Source organism: Peromyscus leucopus, chromosome 13 (genome assembly GCF_004664715.2).
Source record: "Peromyscus leucopus breed LL Stock chromosome 13, UCI_PerLeu_2.1, whole genome shotgun sequence".
NCBI classification, from domain to species: Eukaryota; Metazoa; Chordata; class Mammalia; order Rodentia; family Cricetidae; genus Peromyscus; species Peromyscus leucopus.
Genome location: NC_051074.1, coordinates 49,748,489 through 49,775,204, shown reverse-complemented (window position 1 = coordinate 49,775,204; position 26,716 = coordinate 49,748,489). Strand labels below are relative to the sequence as shown.

At 40.9% G+C, this 26,716-nt stretch overlaps 1 protein-coding gene across 1 annotated transcript in view; it reads left to right on the top strand.

The window, feature by feature from the left end:
- The window catches only part of Pard3b (par-3 family cell polarity regulator beta), a 993,468-nt gene that overhangs the window by 823,813 nt on the left and 142,939 nt on the right, over positions 1-26,716 (top strand). Inside the window, exon 20 of the mRNA XM_028891309.2 lies at positions 6,247-6,549. Coding sequence (XP_028747142.1) covers positions 6,247-6,549 — 303 coding nt within the window. The remainder of the gene's footprint in view (positions 1-6,246; positions 6,550-26,716) is intronic.

Below are 26,716 nucleotides of genomic sequence, written 5' to 3'. Positions count from 1 at the left end.
GCTGGGCCTGTATGTCCCTGTCAGCTGCCGCTGGGTCTGTCTGCCTCTGTGGGCCGCCAACGGGCCTGTATGTCTCTGCCGGCTGCCGCCGCGGGCCTACCTACCTCTGCTTGTCACTGCTGCCGGGCCCATCCACCTCTGTGGGCCGCCACCGGGCCCGTATGTCTCTGCCAGCTGCCGCTGGGCCTGTATGTCCCTGTAGGCCGCTGCCACCGGGCCCTTCCACCTCCGCGAGTCGCCGACCTGTGTCCGCCTGTCTCCACCACGTGGCCTGTCTACTTCTGTGGGCCGCCGCTGGGCCCGTCCACCTCTGTCTGCTTATCTCCGCTGCCGGGCCTGTCCACCTCTGTGGACCACTGCTGGGCCTGAATGTCTCTGCCAGCTGCTGCCGGGCCTGAATGTCCCTGTCGGCTGCCACCGCCGGGTCCGTCTACGTCCGCAAGCCGCTGCCACAGGCCTACCTACGTCTGCTTGTCTCCGCCATCTTCCTGACTTTCTGTATGAACTCCTAACCTCACTTTATGAAAGAATATTCAAAGTTCAGCAAACTAACTATTTATTGTTTAAGTCCTGAATTTCAATGTCAGTCTCTGCTGGGGAATGCTGACCACTTTTAGCTACATGTTTGCTTACTCACTGGTCAGTCAGTGTAACATTATAAATAAGCCTGAGAGAAACCATATGATTCTTTACATGCATTATAAAGGCTCTTTCTCTTATTGTTTACTCAAGAAATGCTATGTGACCCTGACAGTATAAGTCATATTTGTCCAGAGTTTTTGCTGTAAAAGGAGATATATATGTAGGAGAGAGGTGTAGCTGTATATAGATCTGTGACTGTGTACAGATGTGTGGTTGGATAGAACAGAGAGGTATAGAGAGAAGGTATGTAGCTGTTGAGGAAAGATGTGTGGATAGAAGAGAGCTATGTAGATGAGATATATAGCTGTGTAGAGAGAGCTGTGGAGGAGAGAGATGTGCAGGAGTATAGAGAGAGAGATGTAGAAGAGAGCCTTGTAGAACAGAGATGTGTAACTGTGTAGAGAGAAGGAGAGGAAAGAGAGAATCTTGAGAATAATAAAGTGAATTTTGAGTCTTATTGCCTTACAAAGACAAGAATAATTCCTAAGTCCCACTACTCTGAAAGCATTCTGTTTACTACCCTGGGTGCATTCCTGGGAGCTGGTCTCTTGGGCTGCCATATTCAGTAAACAATATTTTGTCATAACTGAGATAATTTTCTTAAATACATATAAAAATTCCAAAACACATAATGTAGGAAAGTTATACTAAGATGCATTTCTAGAAGCAACCACATTATGACTTTTCCATTTATTCTGCCAGACAATTCCATGCAGGACTGCCAGTGCATAATTTGCAAGTACCACATATACCTATATGCATATACCTCCACTGACATCTAACTTCCTTTTAGAATAGGAACACCGTTATTCTGGGAACATTGATCTCCCACTAGTGCCACCATCCTGGAAGGCTGTGAAATCTTTTATGGGTGGACGTTTGCTGGAAAAGAAAATATTTCTGTGACCAATTTAAATATATTTCATAACCTACAAATGTTTGAAATTTAAATTAGAACGTGTGCTAAAACACCATTTTCAGTGACACAAGAATAATAGTGTAAGGTCACCAGTAGCTTCAATTCTATGTGGTTCCCTAAAATAATTTCCTTTCCCACTTTGCTGTGTCACTGTCTTGGGAGTTTATTCCTCTGGCTTCGATTTGTCAATTGTCCCGACAGCAGATGAACCTGCTCCTAGAGAAGGTTGCCTCAGTGCATGGTTAGGTTTTGATGGTCTGGATTTACCTTTACTCCTTCTCCTTCCTTACCATTTCTTCTTCCCCCTACTCTGTCTCCTTGAACTTTCCTCATAGACAGGAGACTACTCACAGGGCATTCAGCTCCCCCAAGCTGTTATACCCCATTTTGAAGTGGGGTCCTCACAAAGACACAATCCCAAATCCTTTCCTGTCCTCAGACTCTCTTTTGCTAAGTCAAGTCATGCTGACTATGCTCCTGCAGACTTTCTTCCTTACTTCAGGGAAATATGTGCAGAGCTAAAAATATAAACATGTATTAGTTCTTGGCCTAAGCCCTGTTTTAGGATGAATCTCAATTTTATTGCAAGGTGTGGGATTGTAGCCACTTCTAACTCCATTGAAGATTAATTTTCCTCCTGACTCCTTGATTGTATAATGTTTGAGTGAAAACAGTGAGCTAACCATACTTTCACTCAATCATTTGTTATAATCCATTGGAGATCCCCAATCTGACTGAGAATGCAGTGGGAATGCTCTTTAAGGAAGACTATTGTAGCAGCCTTCTGAGGAACTGATTAAAGTGGTGGGCTGGCTAGTTTTATGTCAATTTGGAAAACTTAATTAAGAAAATGCCCCCACCAGGTGGCCTGTGGGTAAGCCTATGGTCCATTTTCTTGAATGTTGTTTGATATGGGAAGGTTCAGATCACTGTGGGCTAGTGGTCTTGGGTGCTATAAGAAAGCTAACTGAGCAAGCCATGAGAAGTTAGCCAGTAAGCAGCACTCTTCCCACGGCCTCTGCTTCAGTTCTTGCCTCCAGGTCCCTCTCTTGACTTATGTAGATGATGGACTATAAGTTATAAAATGGAAAAAACACAACAACACCCTTTTCTCCCTATATTGCTTTGGTGTCCGGACCATTTTTTTTATTTTTTTATTTTTTGGTGTTGAACAATCTTTGAAGGGAGGAGTGAGGGTTGAGAAATAATAGACATGAAAAATAGAGATGTAAACAAAGAAAAAGACAGAGACACAGGATAGCCTTGGGAGGGCTCTGGGTCAATACCACAGTTGCCTTGAATTTATTCCTAATGGGATTTTTATATACCAACAAGGAGAGACCCAAAAGACCTCCCCCTTTAAAGGTCAAGGTACAAAGTACAAACAAGTGTAGACCCTTCCTTAATTTTCAAAACACCTGGTAACCACACCTTATATCAAAGCATCTTTAATTAGGCCTTGAAGTGTAAGACACTTGGTAACCATACATTTGACCAAAACATCCTTTTCTGCAGCCCTGCAGGGCAAAGCAAACTCAGACTCTCTGCCCCTGAGTCAAGATGGAATAAGGCCACACTATGGAATCTCTGTGGGCCCCCATACTTGGGGTCACAGTGTTTTATCACAGCAGTAGAAACCCTAAGACAAGTGGGATATGGTGACATACCAAAATCTCTTGGAATAAATTAGATTGTCATAGTCCAATGAAACTTTCTGCAGTTGTGGAATTTGTCCACATCTTCATTGTCAGTACAGAAGCCACTGGTTATGTGTAGCTATGAATCACATGAATGAATTTATAAGACTAAAAAAAATTAGTTTTATTTTAATTAATTCAAATTTAAATTTATAGGGTCATACACAGCATATGGGTACCACATTAAACAGCAGATCTAGGCAATATAAAACATAAGTACTGTACACGATAGCCAAGGAAATGGGAATAAAACAGGACAATCCAGCAATGTAATGGAAAGAGACAATGCTGTTTTCAAAGAGAGAAAAGAAACATTTCAGTAATTCAAAGGTAGTGTGCTCAGGAGAACAGGGATGTGAGTGGTACCAGAAAAGTTAGGCTATTTTGAAATTCAGGTAGTTTAACAGGTTGAGTTTCCAGGGTAAGGAGACTCCCAAGTAGAAACAACCAGAAACAATTAGAATTTTCAAAGTGCGTGGGGTGGAGGTGGGTCAGAGCAAGACAAATGAACTATTTTTCTTGGACATTGTCCTAAGAGAGTCTCCTCTGCTGCTATGTGCCCCCTTTCCGAGACTGCCTCATCCTCCCCCACATGGAGAGACCCTGATATATGGCATAATAATGATGGTGCAGAGAAATTACTATTTCACCTACTGAGTGATTAATATGAAATTAGTTGCTGCCACCCTCTGTAGTGCAGAGGAGATCGAGGAAGAATTGGTTTTGTTTTAGCAAAGAAAAATACAAGTTCCAACACTGCTTGGCATATGTGGAAAACTTTTTCATCTAGGAATCTCTACACACTTAGCAAGCTTAACTAATTTGCAAACCTCAAAGAAAGAAAGAGATGGAATAAGAAGCACAGAGCCCAGTGTCCTATTTCTGCTATTTTAAAAAATCAGGCCTCGTAATTTCCTCTTCTTCCATTAATACACAAGTGTAGCCCCACGTGGCGGCCGGGAAGTATTTATCTTTCTACTGATTTCTCTCAAGGCATCGCACTTATGAGGGAGAGGGAACATTCAGAGTCCCACCCTTGGACTTTCCCGGTGCCTTTTACCTTATTTACAATGGAAATCCTTCCCTACCCTGGTAGCACAGGAAGCATCCTCTGATAAACCAGTCTGCACCATCCCTTGCGAAATGATAGATCTTGGCACTATGCCCATTTCAGGCTGAGTCCCAAACTTCATTGGAGCAGGCTGTCTTCTTCATCAAAAATCATTCAGAACAAACCTCCGTGACTCTGGGACGAACAGGCATGGAAAGGGGATAGGCGAGGCCCTTTAATGGTTGCCCTCCTGTGTAATCTTTTCATCTTAATTCAGAATCCCTCAGAGACTCAAACTGCCTTATGCAAAAAAAATATAAATCCTTCCCATTATTTACACATCAGGTATAGTTTTAGCTTAGTCAAAGCAGATAGGCCATAATATATCCTGGTGTTTATTTTCATCTGTTGTGACCCCCAAGGTAGATGCTGTTTTTCCATTCTATGCTACTTTCTAATTGGTTTATTTTGTTGCTTTGTCTTTCTCTTGCCCAATTTCTCTCCTTTCTACTGAAAAAAAAAAAAAAAACTAAAATACAAACACTGTCCTGTCACAAGAAAAAAAAAAATACTTTGAAAGATCACAGCTTCTAAAGATTTTGACAAAGGGTTTAATGTTTGGAAAATGAAAACAATTGCCACATACAAAAACAACTGTATTTGTCTGAAGGGAAGTTAATGGGGACTTCAGGCTTTGTTATAACTGGTCCAGGGCTTCTGTCTGTATCTCCGGGCAAACAGACCTTTCACTGTTAGCCATAGCCCTCTTACCTTCTCTGAGTCATTCTTCCTTGAGCATCTCTTTTTTTTTTAATGTTTTTTTGAGAAGGGTTTCTCTATGTAGCTTGGGAGCCGTTCCTGGAACTCACTCTGTAGTCCAGGCTGACCTCGAACTCACAGAGATCCGCCTGCCTCTGCCTCCGGAGTGCTAAGATTAAAGGCGTGCGCCACCGCTGCCGCCACCCCCAGCCTGAACATCTCTTTAGATACCCAAGTCAGGATTCTCTTACTCTCTCATCCCATACAGCCTATATCTTGCAGTCTCCAGGGTAAAAGGTTAAAGGGCCACCTTACACCATCCACATCACCACTGTCCAATAGGACATCCTCATGAGTTTTCTGTCTTAGTATACTAGTGGGAGTTGAAGAGAACCAATGATGCTCTCCGGAGAAATTCTCACGATTCAGGTGGGTATAGCATCCACATAAATATATTTTCTGCTCCATCCCCAGTAGTCGACATACTGTCACTGGCTAGCAGTAACATTCTGCACCATCCCTTAAAGCTTTAGGGCTATGGAGTTCTGCCAGTAATGAAGTTTAATTCACTTATATGTGCCAATTCATCTCTGTCCCAAGCCTATTAATTTCTTCATTATTTTACTCTGTCCCTAGCCCTTGTACAATGAGGCACAATGATCCCCATTTATGTAACAAAAAAAAAGGACTTGGAGTCTCTTATAAATTAGCTTCAATTTTGCTGCTTTTAGTGACCAGACAGTCTCTGTATTTCTTTTTCATATTTAAATCAATTTTTTCCAAACTCTTCTTTAGAAGAATACACTGAAACTCTGGAGTACTAAAGAGTGAAGTCATAGCAGAAGGGTAGGATTCTGATGGGCTCTCTCCCATGCAGGCTTGTCCCAAGAAAGGCTTTCATGGCGTCTCTTCCGAGGTGTGCTGTCAGCCCAGTCCTCAGTCAGAGAAGTGTCAGAATACCTATAGCACTGCTATCAAAGTGAGGACTCTGTGACAAATAAAGGTCATGGATTTGAGATTAATCCTCTTATGCTGTTGGCATTTCTGCATGGCGTGATCTTGAAGGCACAGGGAGGTGACAGCTGAGCAGTTAGCAAGAGCTCACCGCGATTCCGGAGACTGTCCCATTGTCTCAGCCTCCGAAATTCACCTTACGTTATCTCTTCTGTATTTTCCAGGATCGGAGCAAAACATCAGGAGCTAAGAGAAAGGCAGGCCAGGGGTCTTGTTGATTATGCCCCTGGAGCAATCGGATCCGTGCACGATATGGACGATGATGAAATGGACCCCAATTATGCCAGAGTGAACCACTTTCGGGAGCAAGGCACATCAGCAAATGTCTTTAGATCTCCATCTCCCCCTCGAGCTGGATCACTTGCTTACCCTCGGGATGGACGTCCACTGTCTCCAGACAGAGATCACTTAGAGGGTCTCTATGCCAAGGTCAACAAGCCATATCATCCTCCAGCCCTAGCTGACAGGTAATATTAGTGAAAGATGAATGCAGTTTTAATTCAGTAGGTTTCAAATCATCTCTACTGCTGAAGCAAATAAAAATGTATCCTTCAATCTATTAAAACTGAAATGACATGGTGCCCTAGACAAGTGTTCCACTTTGACCTACCAGTAAAATAGCAGTCATCAAAAATAAAACAATAGCTAGTTATGAGGTGGCATGGATGGGTGGTATCAGTAGAGTGCATGGCACAAGGGGAACAATCTTTGCAGAAATACAGTGGCAGAGAACTAATGATGAAGACTTGGAAGACATACTGTCTTTTGTCCCAAGAGCCCTATTGTAAAACTCGTATTCAAGAAGATAGCATGAAACTTGGAGGCGGGGAGTCAGAAAAAGGAAAATGGCTTCCAAGTACTTGTAATTGGAGTGGGATTATAGATAACTACCACAGTGTAAGAGACTTTGAAAAATAAGATTGGGGTTTTATACTCAAGGAAAACTAAACTGCCTGGCTATTTGCTGATGAGCAGAGGTGGGAAATGAGACAATCTTGGTCCTAGGAGTTTGATGAAGTAGAGAAAGATAGGACATGACCTGTAGGTTTAGGAGCAAGGGAAAGAGATATGGGGAGCATCTGTCTGAAGCAAATAAGGAACAAGATGATTCCAACCACACCTCTTGCCCAAAGAAAAATGTCCTGTCTGGGGAGAGGATGGTCTAAAAGAACGTCGGTCCGTATGCATTGTCGGGAGACCTTGGAGTCCCACGTTCTGGGTTGATGGACGGGGCTCTACTCTGACTGCTACAGCTTGAAATCTCTAGGGAGGGGGTGAAGAGGAAGACACAAGAAGCTCTCAGTCTAGATGGAAGAAAAAGACTCATTTTCCAGATTTCAGGGTTCTGACAACCACCAGGTCCCTAGCAGTAGCCAACTTTTGTGTGATAGCATGATATATTGCATATGTTTACCATTTACACATTTCCCCAGCTGGGTGATATTATGCACTTTCAATTAGGTTGGGGAGAGGAAGGGAAATCATGGCATTTTTATGCAGACTGTAATGTGTAGCTTCACAAGACTGATTACCTTTCAGAACCTTTCCAATAACCAAGAGGGAAGCGAGGAGCAATTTTTAATCCTTACTGTCAAGCTTGCAGGTTGATAATATTAAAGAAAGATGGTCAAGTTTTTCGTTAGGACAAAATGAAAATATAAATTCCTATGACTGTGTGATACGGCCATCATAAGTAAATTGCTAATTCCAAGGATTGATTAAGAGTTGGCCTTTTTCTCTCCAGCCTTCACGTAGGGTTGAATTTTATCATGTAAATAATAATACTATACTAGAGTCTATTCTATGCTAAAGCGTAGTCAATCTTCCTTTCTCTAAGTCAGAAAGGGCTTCATAGCAATCCTCTTTGCATATATCTGATAGAACACCAGCGCATCAAGACTGTATTTCTCATACCTTCCCAAGCTGGTGTGGCCCAACACTAGTTCCATGGGAATAAATGTGAGGCATTCTGAAAGAAGAGATTTATACCAAACCCACATGCAGAATTAAACCACAGAAACAGGCTTTTCTTTTAGTGTAGTCTTTTCATTTTTGCCTGATATGTTAATATGTACTGTTGGCCTCCAAGAATACTATACAACCAGAACTCATCATGCCCAGAATATTTGTCACCTAAAGTGACACTATATTTTTCTAAGACTCTGGATTGCTTAGATTCCTATCTCTGTGACAAAATCCATGAGATTAGACAACCCAAAAGAAGAAATCTTTATGTTTGTATGTGGTTTTCTGGGTCTCAGTCAGTGCTGAGGTCACTTACCCAAGCTGTTTCTGGGCTCCACATCATGATACAGAGAATGTGTTGGGGGAACCATACTTATCTAGTGACTGCCAGAGGCAGAGAGGGTCTGAGAAGAGGACCAGGGATGTAATTAGCCCTTCAGAGTCGCACCTTTTATGATGGTTAACACTGATTGTGAACTGGACAGGGTCTAGAATCGGGACATATCTATGAGGAAGTCTCTATATTGAACTAATTGAGGTGGAAGGAGCCAGGCTAGAGTAGGCATCAGCAAGTATGTCACAGGCCAGAATCCCATACTAATAGTGTTTATCTCTCTGTGCTTCCTAATACTATGGCCAGCTGCTTTGATTTCTGTCTCATCATGTCTCCATCATGATAGACTGACCAAGCCCTCTCATTGCAAGCCTAAAGAAACTCTTCCCCCATTTAAGTTGCTTCTTGCCAGATATTCGGTCCCAGCCAAGGGAAGAATGACAGATACCCCCCCCCCCAGAGCCTTACTTCCTCAAACTTGGCTCCACTTCTGAACGTCTATGACCTAATCAACAGATTAACCCTCTGACAACATTGCCCTCTCTCTGTGGCCCCCTCTACACACACTGCTGTATGGGGACCAAGCCTCCAATATTGAATCCATAGAGGAAATTTTCAGTTCTAAACCATAACACACACGTGGACACACTGTTCTAAGTTAATTTTTACCCATGTAGGTAAACCAGGAAAGAAACCTCATTGTATAATGTTAAAGACAGCAACTATAAAATGCTGCCAAAAAATAATTTATTTATTGCCAAGCCCAGACATCTATATGAGTAATGGAGTCTTCATTTTGGCTCTGGCCTCCTTGTGTTAATAAATGCTCCAAATCTGCCTTCTGTGGAGCTTTTAGACAGCTGTTAAATTTTTGGACAGCAGATCAAAGAATAACTCTTTTTACCCAGAATTGTCTTGATTCTGCTCTTATCTTTAATTATATTTAAAGCCTGCTCTGTTCCTTTTTCTTGAAGTCTTAAAGCAAGCAATTTTGCCTTGATGCATAGTAAGCACTAGATAATAGTAGCTATTATCATCATGGTTACTGTTATGACCATGCGTACTGTCCTATAGCAATGAAATTTTGGGCCCGTGTACGTCTAAGATTTCCTTTGGGCGGTATTCCAAGCAGTGTCTCCAAGCAGACACTATGAGTTCTAAACCTACCTTATTTTAAAGTAAAGGGCATATCTGTTCAATCATTCTTCATTCAATAAGCATTTATTTGGTAACTACTGTGTTCTAGATAGTGTAGAAAGTTCCAGGGAAGCTGGGAAGATGATCATGGCTTATAAGTGAGGACTAAAGGAGATCCTTTTCTAGTCAGTAGAAATCCAAGACATATGGAAGTGGAGAGTTGTAATATCCTATAATAAAGGCGAAGGCTTTTCTTTCTCATTTGGGCTACATACAAAAGTCTTCCTTAGTGGAGCTGGCTGAGTGGAAGGGATACTTACGCATTGATTAGGTACAATAGGATAACTGTTTTCCCTTACAAAACCATCAAGTGTGTACAGGGTCACATTGCTAGAAAGAGCATGCATTTAAGGGAATCCAGAAATACCCAGAACATCGCAAGTGGGGAGGAAGGAACAGGAAGGGAGTATGGATGCACAGGACGTTGAAGTCGTTGTGTGAGTGAATAGGTCGAGTTTTGTGTTGATAGTTATTTGTTGATAGCAACTGCCTAGAAGTCTGTGGTAAGAGCATCCTACAGCTGTCTTAACTCAGGCTCCAGCAACCTGGGTGGCAGCTTGTGTGCAGTGGAGAGTGGTGTATGTCCCAATCCTGCGGCCAATGTCATGATTGTGTCCACAGAGGTCAAAAGAATGAAGCCTACAAAGAGAATGTGGCCGCTAAAAGGCCAGGGGTCAACTGAGTGAGGACGGTTGTCAATAGCTTGGTAGGAGCCGAGGTCACTTATGATGAGAACTGGTGAGGAGGTCAGAATGTAGAGAGCGAGCCTCATGGTAATGAGAAAGCAGAGTTGTGGGGTGGGAAGGACTGCCTTTGAAGTCGGGTCTAGGATGGTGCTTCAACGCTAGCTAGCAAAGCCCCCTCATGGTAATGCTGCCGAAAATGAGGCTCTGGGAGTGTGAGCAACTGGCCCAAGGTTAGGACTCCACTCTAGACCTCCCTGTACCATGTTCTTTTCCCTAAGCCACCCTGTCACTTAGACACACCTTCTCCCATCCTAGAACCGTATGCAGATAAAGTGGCTCAGTTTGGGATCTTAACATGTTAATAGTATGTTAAACCATGAGTTCTGGAATGGGGCTGATCTGAGTCCAGTTCATGTCCAGATTACGACTGCAGGAACTTCAGTTAAAATATCTTTCCCAAGATGCCATGTCTCATCCTCATACACACAATGCAGCAAATACTTACTGATCATCCCCAAGAGCCTGGACTGGCGATCAGTCCTGAGCTCATCCAGGAAAGAGGGAAAATGGTACATTTGCCCTTATAAAGGGCTGCTGTACGTTAAAGACACGTAGATCTTAACAAAGCAGTGGTGGGCACATGGTAGTGACCACAGCTGGGCTGTCAGGTTCCTGAATGGGGAAGTATAGGAAGGTCAGAGTAACAGGAAGTGTGGCATGTGAGAGCAGAGCATCTTCAACTCCACTCATAACTCTTTGACATCCAAGATTGTAATGTGCCCCCCAAGCATGTAAGTAATAAAATGCATATACAAGTGAAACACTTACTGATAATATATCATAAATAGGTTTATTTTAAGATGATTCCTTATGTATAATTTTACCGGGCATTAAAAATGGAAGCAGATGTGCATGCTAATGAGACGAATGCTTGTTTATTTTACATAAAGATTTAAATCCTGGCTGAGTATTTGATGCTATAGGACATAAAGCATCTTCAAAGTTTTTTCAGAATTGATCAATACTTTGATTTTATAATCGTCAATGCTGAGAACACCACTTCACATGAATGCATAGCACGAAATGACAGAAGTATGCTTAGGGCCCCTTTTTAAACTGTTGGAAATTCTGTGCTCGTCACAGGCCAGAATTCATATAATGATTTTTTTTTTCTGTGAAATTCAAGTCAGCAACTCTAACATCAATTTTTTCAAATCAAACATTCCAACAAAATACAGTTGAAAGGTACATGCATTTGATATTTACATGCTGCAAACTGATGGTAAGAAAACATGAAAAGGCTGAGTTTTCCATCGTCATGTAGGGATAGTAAAATTATTGCAGTCTGTAGCACACAGTAATCTCACATCTGAGCCAAGGTGTAGTGTTCATTGTACGTGGCATGTGCATGGTAGTGTTTGTGTTAGGTGTTCAGGGCCAAGGCTGTAGGGAAGGTGGGGATAGCATGGGTAAGTGCTGCCAATCCACCACAAATTGATTATGTGCTCCTCGTGCATCCAGAGACCTTTTACTGTTGCCAATTTTTTTTTTTTTTTTTTTTTTTTGCAATCCTTATATTCATTTATGACCTCTTAGGGGGTTATGACTCACAGTATAAGAAACTGGAAATCACATCTTTTGACCCTTGGCCAGCAGGATGAGGCCTTTACTCTCATGATGAGTGAGATTAGGGGACATCTGTGGGAGGAAGAGCTTGCTGAGGGTTTATACATGAGGTGGAATCCTGGAATCCCACAAGGTGATCAGTAACAGAGCATTCTCACCTCTCTATAAGTTGGAAGCTTGTTACCACAATGCCTCAAATGCTGAGATGGTTAAAACAATTTAGTTTTTGGTTAAGCTTTCCTCTGTGTAAAAGTGGATCTGATACTATATCTGTGCTCAGAACTGGCCCAAACAAGGGTTCAGAAGGAATGGTACATTTGCCCTAGGGTCACTGGGCAATCATTTCTTCAAAATAAACTCCAGTCATTTTAGTCCTGTCTCATAATCCATACCTGTACCCTGTTGGTGGTTGGTTCCACGGATACACTCAAGTCGACTGAGTTTATGATCACTGTGTTAATCACAGTACACACAACTGGACACCATCCTTTAGGTGCATCAGAAGCCAGGGGATTTTGTATTCCTTGGCCTCAATCTTTTCTATTTATTAATGTGGCCTAACCTTGCACATCAGCTACAGTTTCTAGCTTAGGTTATACTTTTTAATCTGAAACTTCTATGCTTTTTCATTTGCATTATTGTTTCAGTGTGTTTTCTACTGTTGTAATAAACCATGACCAAAACTGAAGAGAGAGTTTATTTCAGTTTGCATCTAGAAGGGAAGTCAGGACAGGAACTTGAAAATAGGAGCTGAAACAGAGGCCTTGGGAGAATGCTGCGTGCTGGCTTGCCCTTCCTCGATTACTCTGCCTGCTTTCTTGTACAACCCAGACCACCTGCCCAGGGGTGGACCTGCCCACAGTGGCCTGGACTCTTCCACATCAATCATTAGTGAAGACGGTACCCCACAGACTTGTCAATAGGCCAATATTATGGAAGCATTTTCTCCATTAAAATCCCCTCTTCCTATCTGACTCTAACTTGTGTCAAGTTGACAAAACACTCTCTGTGACAATTGTCAAGCTATGTATTATTGAGTCTTGTATTTATAGAATGACATTTTTATTGGAGGATATTCTTGTATCCAAGCTAAAAATATACTATATTTGTTAGGATTAAAGCCAGGCATGGTGACATACACCCCTAATCCTAATAAATCCACTGCTGAGGCAGGAAAATCATGTGTTTGTGTCTAGGCTGGGCTACATAGTGACATCCTATCTCACAACCCCCCCCAAAAAATGTACTTGTTAGTTTTAGTTCATTGTTATCATCCATAAAAATACTCTCTTTTTTGTTCAAAATATTAGCTATGCTTCATAGGTTAGTTTTGTCACTCTCATATTTAATCATTGTGACTCAACTAAGTCATTGATAAGATCATTGATCAGTGTCAAATGTAATCCTTGCAATTCATTACTTGAGACCTCCATTAATCAGCTCTCTGTGGGATCTTCACTTAGCTATTAATTTAGTTGACTGGTGTGTAGTTTACACTCTCCATTTCAACCGGAAGCATTGTAAAACCTCTGACTTACTTTGATATGCCTCACACTTGGAAGTCACTGCATTTACCTTCTCTTAACCTAGGCAAGAAGGGAAACCATGTGTTCTTAGTGAATCCTAAAGAAATGATTTTCTCTTAACAGATCATCCAAATAATGTATACATTTGGACTTAATTATAAGATTATATGTGGTCCAATAATACTGGGATCTCTGTATTTGCTTACTAAATGTTTCTTGACTAACATATGACAACTGTGAAATTAAAGTAGTAAATAGCAGGTGACACCCCAGTCATCCAGGTAAGTGGCCTCAGTGCTCCAGCATGTATTGACAAGTGCTTGTGGAAACTTTTATTAAGCATTTATTATATTCTAGAGTTCATACAAGATAGTTTAGTAGTCCTAGCCCTCAAGAAACTCAGTCTAATGGCTGAATCTGTCTCATAAACAAACAAAAAAACAAAATGATGACAGTATAGTGTAAATAGAATCCATTGTAAAAAGAATCTTTAAATTGTAGTGCATTCAATTTTAGAAAGACCTGAGGCTTTGGGTCCTTCTTGTGGCATTGGTTCAAATGGATCAATTTTTCAAAAACTTAAGTTTTAGAATTGTAAAATGAAGAGAAGGATATACCCTGTGTCTAGTGGATTGTCTATGACTTAAATGAAATAAGCTCATTGCCTGCCTCAATAAACATCAACTATACCTCTCAGGAAAGCTTTGATACAATAACACTGGACCATATAACACATTAGGCTGTATGTTGAGAAGGTCAGAGAATTAAATACAACTGTTTATAAAGGTTATTACTGTATCTTGCTGTTGACTCTTGAAATCATGCATCTTAGAACCTGATAGATTCCATTTGTTCCATGGTCACATGACTAAAAGTTAATCCTGCCTTCAACTCTAATTCTTCCTGGTATATTATAATCATCAGAAACAAAAGAGTAGAAACAGAAAAGTGAGAGGATAATATGCAGAACATCCAAAAAAAATCTCAGATTCTGTGAGATTTGTCATATCATTTGCATAAATGAATAATGTAGTTGTTGAACAGTGGGATACTTAGGTAATTATCTTTTTCAAACCATAGATCATTAGATATTCCTAAACTAGTCATCAGAATGAAGGTTATCTTCCTTCCATTTCACTTGAATGTCCAGTATCCACATACTGAGCTAGCCCAATTTCTGTGGGCCCTGGAAGAGCTGTCAATAACACAATATGTGAAATCATATCTTTTGACTACAAAACTAGAAAACTGAATGGATAGATTTGTGTTTCCTATTCCTGTGGCCCTGTCCTCTTCAAGTGGCCTCTATTCATCTTCCTCCTTGCCTTCAGTTTGGGGAAGACTTGAAGCTGTGGGTGGGTTTCATCTTTATGTTGCATCATAATTCTAGGATAGTCTCATGTCTATTCTCTGGGAAGAAAGATTTGAAAGGGTTGAATAGCCAGTGAAATTTCCCAAAGTCTCCAGTAACTTCACATTGGCAAAAATTAAAGCATCATATCTATATGCAAGAGAATGTGGAAGAATAGTGTTTCTTTATCTTTTCAGTGAATTAAGTCAAAAGAGAAAGAAGTTCCACATGGCTTTTCTAGATCACTCATGGAATCCATCACAATCAGATCAACTCTAGATGACTTATGTCTTTTCCCCTTCCTCTCCCCTTGAATCATGCAAGTATATTCTTATTACCACCGCATGGGAGGTATTCCTCATTAGTAGCTTGTAGCCCCTGTCTAGTTCAGGCAGAAGTATTTCAGTCCGAGTAACTTCTGCTGTTACTTAACTAAAGTACTTAGGTAGTTGTCTTCTCAGTTTTGGCAAGCACTGAAAAATTTTTTTTTGGGAAATTCTCCAAGAAGAGTGAAGATGGATATGAAAGGTATTAACAGGCTCCATAGCCAGGTGGGAACAGCTGGGAGGGAACATATCACGTGCTCCTGGGGCAATGTAGGATAATTGATATCTCTTGTCACAACAGTGTATTAATTGCAGAGATCCTGCATTTCACTAAGCCGTGCGCTGTCACAGACAGCTCACAGGAGACTGATGTTTGTTCCCAGTCTCCTCCCTAGTGATTTTTCCAGTTAATTTTATTTCAGTCTCACAGTATTTCAGATCTTCCTTCTGACTCATACCTTTATGAAACCTGTGTGTGGGATCTGAACAGTGAATACAGTAATTTCTTAGAGATGTAGGGTTTTTTTTTTTTCCTCCTACAAACAGAGCCAAAGCCATCTCATTTCACTTCAGGAATCCCAGTGATAAATGCTATTTCCATGGAGATTTAACTCATCAGTTGAATGAAGCAATCAGATCCCCCCCCAGAACATAATGCCATTCATGTTTAAGTGACTTTTAGACAATAATGAGAAATCTCTTAATGAAAGAGTCTCTATGGCCAGATAAGTGCTAAGAATAACCGATATATCATCAACTCTACTTTCCTCCACCCCTTCTGTGTTTAAAACTCAATGTTCTCATTCATTTCCCCATGTCCTGAGAGCCCTGCTCTTCGGACAGTGCTACTGATAACAGACAGACTAAATCATCAGTCTTTAGGAATGGAAGGTGTGGACAGCCTTCCGAGAAGGAGGGTTGATACACAATGACGGTCCCTTCTAAGACCACCTCCCATCCTAACCCCAGATAAATAAGCATGTCCAAGGAACACTCTACCCTGATTGTTAAAACTATTGTTTTTACTCACTTAAATGTTTTTCAAATAAATGGCTTGAACTTTGGAATCTTTTCATCTAGCTAAGTCTATTTACTCAGAGGAGGTTGAAGAGTGTATATAGGCTATCCTCAGTCAAACATAAAACAGCATGAATGAAATAGAGAATAAGAGTTCCTACCCTGTAGAACGGATGCTAAATGTATATAAAGAACAGTCATGTTCTTCCTTGGCTATCGGACAGCCTTCCCTCCCTCATTCATTCCTTCCATAAAATCTGAGGTACCTGTTATATACTAAACACTGCTCAAGGCTGTGGAGACGCGGAAGTGGATCAGAAGCCTTGAACTTTGTCTCTTTTTGCAGCAGAGCTAGACTGCTGCTGATCTACTGCCATTACTGTAAGCCCCTTGTGACCTGTGGTTTGCATTCATCTATTAGGCTAAGCCACATACCTTTTCATTACACATCTTTGCTGATGCTAAGGACAGATTTCAAAGTGCCCTCTTCACAATTTCTGGATTTAATGCAATGTGTAATCAAGAATAGGCCATTGTTAGGTCAATTACTTTCCTGTATTTATCTTTTCAAACAATAAATAATCAGTGGGATGGAAGGGGGCAGTAAAAGAGAGTTTTAATGCTAGTACTCATAAATATCCAACATCTTAAAGAGACGTTTTAATATTTATATGTGGTGGAATACCCTCCCCTCTAGAGAGAGCCTGGCTGAGGGCTGATATGAAGCCATACAGAAACAATATTCCTGAGTCATTGCATTGTACAGGCTCACAAGCAATCCTGAGCAAGCCTCGGGTATCCCTCAAATGTGCCCAATACTCAAACTCTCAGTTCTTAAATTACCAATACCTGTGTGTTCATGCCTAAGAAGGACACTTTTTGGTGCCTACTCAGTGGACATTCTATGTCAAGTCAAGTTTAGTAGAGGACCCCAGGCTCTTCCTTAGACCAAAGCCTGACCAGATCGCCTTATAGCATTATTTTCCTCTGTTAGATTCTTCATGGAAGTCCGAACTGGAAGACACTGTTCAGGTTATATGCATTGGACGCTGGAAGCCAAAAAAAGCACAGTTGTGTTCTAGAGAAGTTTAGTCTTAAAGACAGGTATGAATCAAGAACAGCTCACAGGCAAGCTCGCTCTGAGATCCCTGAAAGCATGCTAGCTGTAGGTGTAGTGAGCATGAGGTCAATGGAACTTCTATCAATATTATTTACTTTTCACTTTTAGAGTCAGGACACGGACAAGTGCGGGCAGGGAAGGAGAACCTAGGTACAAGAGAGAAGTTAAGAGGCTGAACATAGATCCTGAAGCTGAAACGTATTTGGGGGAACTGGCTCTGCTACTCGGTGTGTGTATCATTTTATTTATTTATTTATTTATTTATTTATTTATTTATTTATTTATTTATTTTTGGAGCTGAGGATCGAACCCAGGGCCTTGTGCTTGCTAAGAAAGCGCTCCACCACTGAGCTAAATCCCCAACCCCATGTGTATAACTTTAAACAAATCACTTGCCTTCTATGTCTTGATGGCCATGTCTATAAATGGGCATAAGCACAATACCTACAGGAGAATGCTGTTCCTAGGATTTCACTGTGTTTGCATATATAAGCAGGGTATGCCATTGTGTAGTTAGTTAGTAAGCAGCATCTTTACATGGAGCAATCCCTGAGATTTTATACCATTCTGTCATTAAAATTATTATTAATTCCATAGAAGCTAGCAGAGTGACAGATGCCTCCAGTCACAGCACTTGGAAGGTTGAGGCACAGAGGTCATGACTGAGGCCCCTTAGGGCTGCATAGGCAAGACATTTTCATAAAAATACTGTTTGTTAATTCCCTTGTGGGTCCTTAATGGTGAATTGAAGTTGGAAGGAGAAGTTTATTATGCCTTTCACTGTTATTTTTTTTCTTCAGTGATTCTATCTTGTATAATTACAGCAAAATATCAAAAGAGAGAACTGATATTGGGCTAAACTGTGTGCAGATATGGGTGACCTCTTCTGGAATCAGAATGAAGAACCATTTCCATCACCACAAAGCAATCACTCAAGTTCCCTTTTATAGTTAGATACCCCCCCCCATCCATGCCTCTCAGCAATCACCAATCTATTTCACATCTTTCTAACTGTGCCCTAAGTAGCATAGCTCAAAAATGGAATTAGGAAAATAGAGAAGACTATGGCCTTCTGAGATTGACATTTTTTCAAACACTGTAATGCTTTTGAATCCACCCACATCATTGTCATTATCAAAAGTCCTTTACTTTGTGTTGTTGGGTAGTAGTTCATGTTACAAATGTACTGTAATTCATGTTGTGGGTATTACAGAAATGGGAGACATGACTCTCTCCCAGCTTTTATGTGAACACAAGCTCTATTTCTTCCATTCCTCTCTATATACCTTTTATTCCTTTTCTTGCCTTATTGCACAGGCTATAACTTCCATGACTATGTTGAACAGCAATGGAAAGACCGAAGACTCTTGCTTTTTTTTTTTAATCATATGGAGAAAGCATCCTGGATTTCACCTTTGTAATATTAGCTGCAGGGATTTGTTGGAATCTTTCTTATGTTGTGAAAATTCTCCTTAAATCCCTAGTTTTCTGAGAGTTATCATAGGCCAATGAGTTTTTACCAGGTGCCTTTTCTACTTCAATTTATATAATCATGTGATTTGATTTGCTTCTCTAGCCTGTTAATATGTTGATTTATATTTATTCCTTCTCAAACAGAGCACCAACTATAATTAGATAGATCCCACTTGGTTGTGGTATATAATTATTGTCATATTTACTACTCGTTAATCTTTTGCCAAGCTTTTGCATCTAAATCATAAGGAATACTGGTCTACAGAGTTTTTTTTTTTTAATGTTAGCTTTAATTTTGATGTGGGGTAAGCTTCACTGGATAAGTGAAAAAGTAGTACACACTCTTCTTTCTCTGGAAGTGCAGATAGAAGTGGCATTGATTCTTCTTTAAACCTTTGCAAGATCTCTCTAGTAAAACTGTCAGAACCCTAATATTTCTACTTTAGGAAGCTTTCAATTATAAATTCAAAGACCTTCATAATTGTCTGTTCAAATTATGTTGTATTGTATGAATTATGGTAGTTTTAAACTTTCTAGAGTTGATCCATTTTTTATCCAAATTACATTATGGAGTAGTTATCTGTAGTATCTTTCTTATCCTATTGATAGGGTATTGTCTCACTGTCTTCTGAGGCTACAGATTAACCACACACACCCCCCCAGCTCCTCATCACCTTAATAATCTATGGGGTCAGTGGTGTTATTCTATTTCCTTCTTGATATTTGAAACTTGTGTTTTTTTTTCTTTTTGTTAATTTTTGTTGTTTTATTTGGAAATTTTGGAAGTCAGACATTTTTATTGACCTTTCAAAGGACCAGCTTTTTTTTTTTCCTCATTATTTTTCTGGTTCTAATTTTATTGATTCCTCCTTTTTATTATTTCCTTCTTTCTATTTGTTTTGCTTGTTTTGTTTTTGTGTCTCCTTTTTCTAGTTTCTCTAAATGGAAGGGGGAATACTGATTTAAGACTTTCTTCTGATGTAATGATTAGCTTTAAATTTCCCCCTCAGCCCTACTTTACCTATATTGCATATATTTCAATACACTGTATATTTGCCATTTATTAGGTTTTTTAAGTTAACTTGAGAACTCTTCTTTGACCTATGAGTTAGACATCTGCTGTTTGGTTTTAGGGATTTCTCTATTATCTTCTTATTGTTGACCACTCATTTTATTCTTCTGTGATCACAGAACAGACTCTCTACCTATGGTTGTAAATTTATTTGTCTCTTCAGTTTTATCAACTTGTGACTTTTAGCATTTCTATGATATAATTCCATTGTTTTTTAGCTCTCAATATTTTCATAAAAAGTCTGTTGTCAGAATGCTGTCATACCTTTGAAATGTGTCTTGCTCTTTTTAACTTCTTCAATTTTGATCTTAAATTTCAGCGGTTTTTCTGGGATGTGCATGCGTGTGCATGTGTGTAGATATGTGTGGATGTGTGTGCATGTGGTTGTATGTGTGCACGTATATTTGTATGTGTGTGTGTGCATGCATGTGCATGTGAATGTGGATATGTATATATGTGTGTATGTACCTGTGTGTACATGTGTGCATATATGGATGTGGTGTGTGCATGTGTACATGTGTGAGTATGTGTGTGTGCATGCATATGCATGTGAATTTGGATGTGTGTGTACATATGTGTGCATGTGTGTATTGTGCTGTGAGGATATATGTGCAGTATTTAAATCAGGTAGGATATATACAGCCTCATAAATCTATGGCTTAATGTCCTTATGAGCTTTAAAAAATGGTGTTACTCTGCAAATATTCTTCCTTTATTTCTGTCTCAGCCCCTGCCTTAGAAATGATAGACCAAGCCCCTAAAAAGCTGTAGAAATAATCTAAGGCTGATGCTGTCTTTCTCTAGGGAGGATTTACTGTTGGCCTGATAGTTGGAGTGGGCTTTCATCTGTCCTACAATAGCAAAGGCAGCAGCTAGGTTTTACTTCTGAGGACAGATAGTCTATTTTTTTTTTTTAATTTTTGAGATTAGAATTTTATTTCAACATTTCTCCCTTCTCTTTCCTCCTTCCAGCCCTTCTCACATATGCTTCCCTACTTTCCTTCAAATTCATGACCACTTTTTTTTAATAATTGTTATTGCATGCTAGCATCCATTTGTATATGCATATTTATTCCTAAATATAACCTGAGTCCATTAAATGTTACTTATATGTATTTTACTTGTATGTATGTTTTCAGGGCTGACCATTTGGTGCTAGACAACTAACTGTTACACTCTTTCCCGAGGAAGACCACTGCTCTCACTCCCCGCTTTCCTCAGTTGCCTAAGTTCCTTGTGTAGGATCCAGGCCTTGTGGGCTTTTCCCTGTCCAGCTTGGCATGTCCATTGGTATCCTCCTTGTTCAGATCAAGTTTGGATGATTATGGTGGTGAGGTTTTACGGGTTATAGATTCTGATGTTAGTAGGAGACACAATCTTACAGCAAAATCCCTAATCCTCTGACTTTTACAATCTTTCCACCCCCTCTTTTTCAGTGATCCCTGAGCCTTAGTTGTGGGAGTACTTGTATCCAGCAGGACTGAGCTCCAACATTCTGCATTTTGACTGGTTGTATTTTTCTGTAGTGGTCTGCATCTGTTGCAAAGAGAAGTTTCCTTGATGAGGGGTAAAAACTACACTTATCTCTGGGTATAAGAACAAATGTTTATAGATTGTTGTTAGGGATTGTGCTGGTTTAGTAAGTTAGTGGTTGTAGATTCTCCTCCAATTGCCATAAATGCACTACACTTCCTTGTTAGCTAGGTTTCCGTTACCAGCCATGATATCTTCTTGTTTAACAGTCATAAGTCCAATTAGAGAGTTGTTGGTTACCACCAAGATATTCATGCCACTACTGCACCCATAGGGCTGTGGTGCCGTATTGGTCATTGATATGTTTCAGTGGCTAGGTAGGACTGTTGGCGGTCTCCCTCTTTGGAAAATTGCATGCCCTCTTCTAAAACCATGGAAGCTAGTTGAGGACATACAGTCTAATACTCTAATACTCCTAGGGTGTATCCTATACAGGATTGTACCTAAGAACGTGGGTTTGTTACAGAGGTCTTCCTTCCTTAGAAGAAGTGAATTCTGGTTTCTAATTCCAGCTCCGCAAGAATGCTGAGATCTCTGCTCAGCCTCCAAGTACCTCAGTCATTGCACCCAGATCATTTTCTCAGCATTTGAGTCGGTGCCATTTGTGAATTAGCAAATGACTTGTAGAAAAAGTGCCACAGAATTTTGGACCCAACTCAATATGCTTACCTACCTACTCTTCCAAATCAATCTTGGCCTCTGGGTCCTGAGTGTCTTGGGAGTTATCCAAAGCCTTCAAGTGGTTTTGTTCTTTGTTTTTTGGTTTTTTGGGTTTTTTTTTCCCAAGAGCCCTCAACTTTTCTGGTTATTCTCACAAAAATAAGAATAGAATAAGCCCCTTTCTCCATTACCAAAAAGTGGAAATTCCTTGTCTCTCTTTAATACTAAGAGATGATGGCATCAATATATGGTTAGTAAACACTGATGTTAGAAGATGGAAAGAGAGTTGGGAAGAAGGCTTTGTCAGTCAGTTCACACAAGCATGAGAGCCTGAATAGCATCTCCCAAATTCATATTAAAAATGCAAGCACAATGGCCCATACTTTTAATATTAGCACTAAGGAGACCGAGGCAAACAGATCTCTGAGGCCGCAGGCCAGCTTGCCTAGCCTACTGGACAAGCTCCAGGCTAAAGAGAGACACTGTCGCAAATAATAAGGTGGCCCATTCCCCATTTTTCTTTCTTCCCACCAGCCAACCTTCACCATGGAAGTCTAGCCATGCAGTTTTAGCAACTATAAGATCTGTTCGAGATCCAGGTGTTGCCAATCCAGGACTGATGGGAAGGATTTCCAGTCTCTCACTGCAAGTGACAACCCATGTTCCTTTCTAAGAGGAATCTTCCACAGATAAACTGAACTGCTCTGCACAAAGAGGGATAGTTAAAAGAAATTCAGAGTCCAACGTGCGGTCAGATTGCAGGGAGCCGTGATAGCTACACTTCATGCTGGGAAAGCTCCCACAGAGTGAGCTAAGGGGGGTTCCAAGGAAGCAGAAAAGGCTAAGCAGGCATCTGAAACAGCACAATGGGCTTCCCCCTCACACTTCACAACAGGAGCATATAAGCAAAAGATTATGAAGCCTGTGAAGGTTTCTGTTCCTCAAGTTCATAGAAAACCTTGAATTGGCATAGCGGATTTTTAAAGGAAATGCATTTGTAACTCTGGGCAAGGGCTCTACCAGTAAGGTACAGCCCCAACCCTCCATCTGTAACTCTTAAAGCAAAAGGAAAGGAGCTGTGATGGCCCCCAATGAATGACACTGGGAGTTGACCTCTGACCTCCACACTTACTTGCACACACATACATGTATACCTTTACACATGCATGCATTACCTACAAAAAAATTGAAATGAGATGTTCAAAAGCAATGTGTGTAAGTCTTGGTACATGAGAAAAATTCACAAATGATTTTGGATTTGAATTTAAATATTCACTGACTTGAGGAAACCTGTAGAAGAGATTGGTCACTGGTTTTCACCTTTTCCTTTCTGGCCATTCTTACTGAATTGCTGCAGAACAGGAATCGATGGTGGTTACAACAGAAACCTCCATTGGCCCCTTTCCCAAAGGTTCTTTTCCCCACCATGACATCACTAAAACACTCTTTGGCCACGTTTACATTTCAGTGGCCACTGAAGTAATTAGACATTAGTAATCAATCTGGTTCCTTCTCTTGGAGCCCATGTCTTCCTTTCTCCCAGAAAGGACTACTTATCCAGAGATGCTCAGCTCCAGCCCTTTCCTTGTCGATTTCTGAGTCTTCTGCCATGGATTTCTACTCACTGTGGCTTTGCTCCAGCCTCTGACTCCTGCAGGAATCCAGTGTTAGTGAAGGTGGCGAGAACTGTATACGTCTATCTACCCAGGAACATGTGAGAAACATCAAGGAAGATAAGCAAACTAGATCCGTGTGTGTGTGTGTGTGTGTGTGTGTGTGTGTGTGTGTGTGTGTGTATGTGTGTGTGTGTCTGTGTCTGTGTCTGTGTCTGTGTCTGTGTGTCTGTCTGTGTGTGTGGTAGAGGGGGGCATTACACTACCAAATTGCTAGGATAAGCTTGGTTACAGATTAGAGGCTTAGAAAGAACTTTTTATGAGTCTGTGTGATTTCCAAGGCTCAAAACTAATCCACTGGAAAACATAAAAGATGTAAAGCAGAAGACTCCAGTAGTAATTTTCAGATCATTTGACTCTAAATGCAGCTTTGAGGATATGCAGTTCATAAATTTCCTTTTGGATCTTTTTTTTTTTCCAAGACGATATTTCACCAAACTTAGCTATCTCAGGTAAAGGAATTTCCAGAACATGCTTACAAGTGGGATTGGGATCTAGGAACATAATAGAGGTCGTGGTGGTGGTGGTGGTGGTGGTGGTGGCGGCGGCGGCGGCGGCCATGCTAAGGGACAATTACTAATAGAATCCTTTGAGTTTTTTGTATTTTCCCAGTGTTGAGACATTTTACATGTATCACATAGTCTCTTGAGAAGAGTTGAAATACTTACCATTTCTTAAGTTCATTGTCTTTCTTGTAGTATTCAGTAACATGGGATTTGAAGCTGAGAATCAATTCTCTGCTTCCATACTCTCCCCAGCACTCCTGTGATCTTTGGCTGTACAGTGAATATCCCTGAGCCTCTTTAACACAAGGCAGAAGGGACATCTGTGTCTTGTGACGTTCTTGGAGGCTTAAGCTGGTTAATGCATGTTAGAGCTGTGGCACTGGGACTCATTCACAGTGACTTCTTGGAAAGTTTCAGTCATCTTCCCCCTCCTGGGTTTGCTACTACTGTGGTTTGAGATTCCCTGCCCTAGATCACTTAGGTGGACAATGTTGGGAACAGAAAGATCTACAAATATACAAATAGGGGATCACAGGAACCACCAACAGTATGTTACACCACCTTTTATCCCAGGCTAAGGCTGAGGAAGCATGATTCCACAACACTTATTTGAGTTCTCTAATATTTACTAAAGTAGTAATTGTATTTACTCAGTATATATTCATTCAGTAAAATGAGGATGCAGGCCTTACCTTAAGAGAACTTGAGGTCTTCTGGAAGAGACAAATATTAAATGTTTAATTATATCTACTCACTGAGTATTACCGAGGAAAGGCCCAGGATGTTGTGAACACTTTTATATTGTTGGAGACAGAGACATATTTGTTGAGAAAGTGGCATTTAAAGTTGACTGTGGAAGATTCTAGAACTTAATAATTTGGGGGTGAAATGGATGCACAAGACATCTCAGCAGAAGAGCCCATGGTGGGTGCCCTACTGTGGAAAGAGCATGGCATGTGGAGAAGCAAAGGCCCCCTGTGGGTTCCAGGTACAAGAACAGAAGCTTAGTGCTTGAATGAGTTGGTCTGCACAGCACTTCCCTCCCTTCGGGGCACCGAGAGATGTATGTAGGCACAGGTACTTCCTCCTTTCTTCAGTATCACATCTCAGGATAACTGCCATTTTCAAGTTAGCTAGGAACCGGCACCCATTGCTCCAGAATTTTAACCTGTCCCCTTCCCCGTCACTCACTCTCATGGCTATGAAGCTCCTTACTAATCTGCTAAGTGCTGGTTCCAACAGTTGCAGGTCACCTTTACGTGGTCCAGGATTCTCATACTCAAAGGGTACACCAAAGCCCTGGGTCCCTCTCACTCAGAGTTCCTGATTCCTTGCCTTTGAGATTTTAGCCCCTCAAATCTTCATTTCTCACAAGCCGCCAGATGATGCCCACATACTGCTGGCCTGGAGTCCACTGGCAAAGCATTCCTAAAGGAAAAAACGCTTTCTGTGGGTTCTACTCACCTTAGGCATCCTTCCCAGTGTTTGGCACAGTAGGGATCAAGTACATGTTTGTCAAATGAATTGATCAGAGACGGAATCGCAGAGTGGCTCTGGCCCAGCAACTGCGGAAGTAGACTTTCTGCATTATTTTTTGGAAAGCTCTTTTGATTCCTTTCAGGCTGAAAGGCCTTGGAAAAGAATAAATTATTGTCATTCTCCTGGAATACAGCCCCAGAAATTGCAGAGTCAAGATCTGCTTGCATTTTAAGTACTTATTTGGCTTCAAAGCTGAAATGCTAACAGGATTACAAAAGGCCGAGTTTGCTGAGTCGCAGATTGTTTATGCGCGTGTTTGGTTCAAAGTTCTTTCGTCAATCAGTACATTTCTGTTCCTAATTGCAGTTTTAATTTTTTTGCCACCTGCACAGGCATTCTCAGCCTAAACGAGCTTCGGCAATTTGCACAGGTATAATGTAACCAAATGAGGCTCTTACCCACCAGCATGTCACCCACCCCAGCGTCTAATGAATCCAAAGGCGCTCGTCCTCAGTTCGCATTATGATTCAGAAAGCAGCCTCCTATCTTCCCCCATTTTCACTTTCATAATGTTGTAAAACATTTTTAATGGAAAACTTTCCTCGTTCCAAGCACGGGGAGCTTGCCTAAGGATGCCACATGACTTTCATTTGAGATTCTTTATTTACAGCATCTCTCCATAGACTCTCTGGATTTGGATAAAAGAAAAAGAAGCATTCCTAAGTTCCTCAAAATGGGGCTAGGGCTGTAGATTGGTGGTAGAGTACTTGCCTCAGGTCTTAGTTAAGGTTTTATGGCTGTGAAGAGACACCATGACCATGGCAACTCCTATAAAGGAAAGCATTTAATTGGGGCTGGCTTACAGTTTCAGAGGTTCAGTCTAATATCATGATGGCAGAACATGGCAGCCTGAAGACAGACATGGTGCTGGAGGAGGAGCTGAGAGTTCTACATTTTGATCCACAGGCAGCAGAAGAAGACTGTCACAGTAGGCCTAGCTTGAGCATGTAAGACCTCAATGTACACAGATGGTTCTCTCCCACCCACCAGTTCCTGAGTAACCACTCAGAGGCTTAATATTAATTATAAA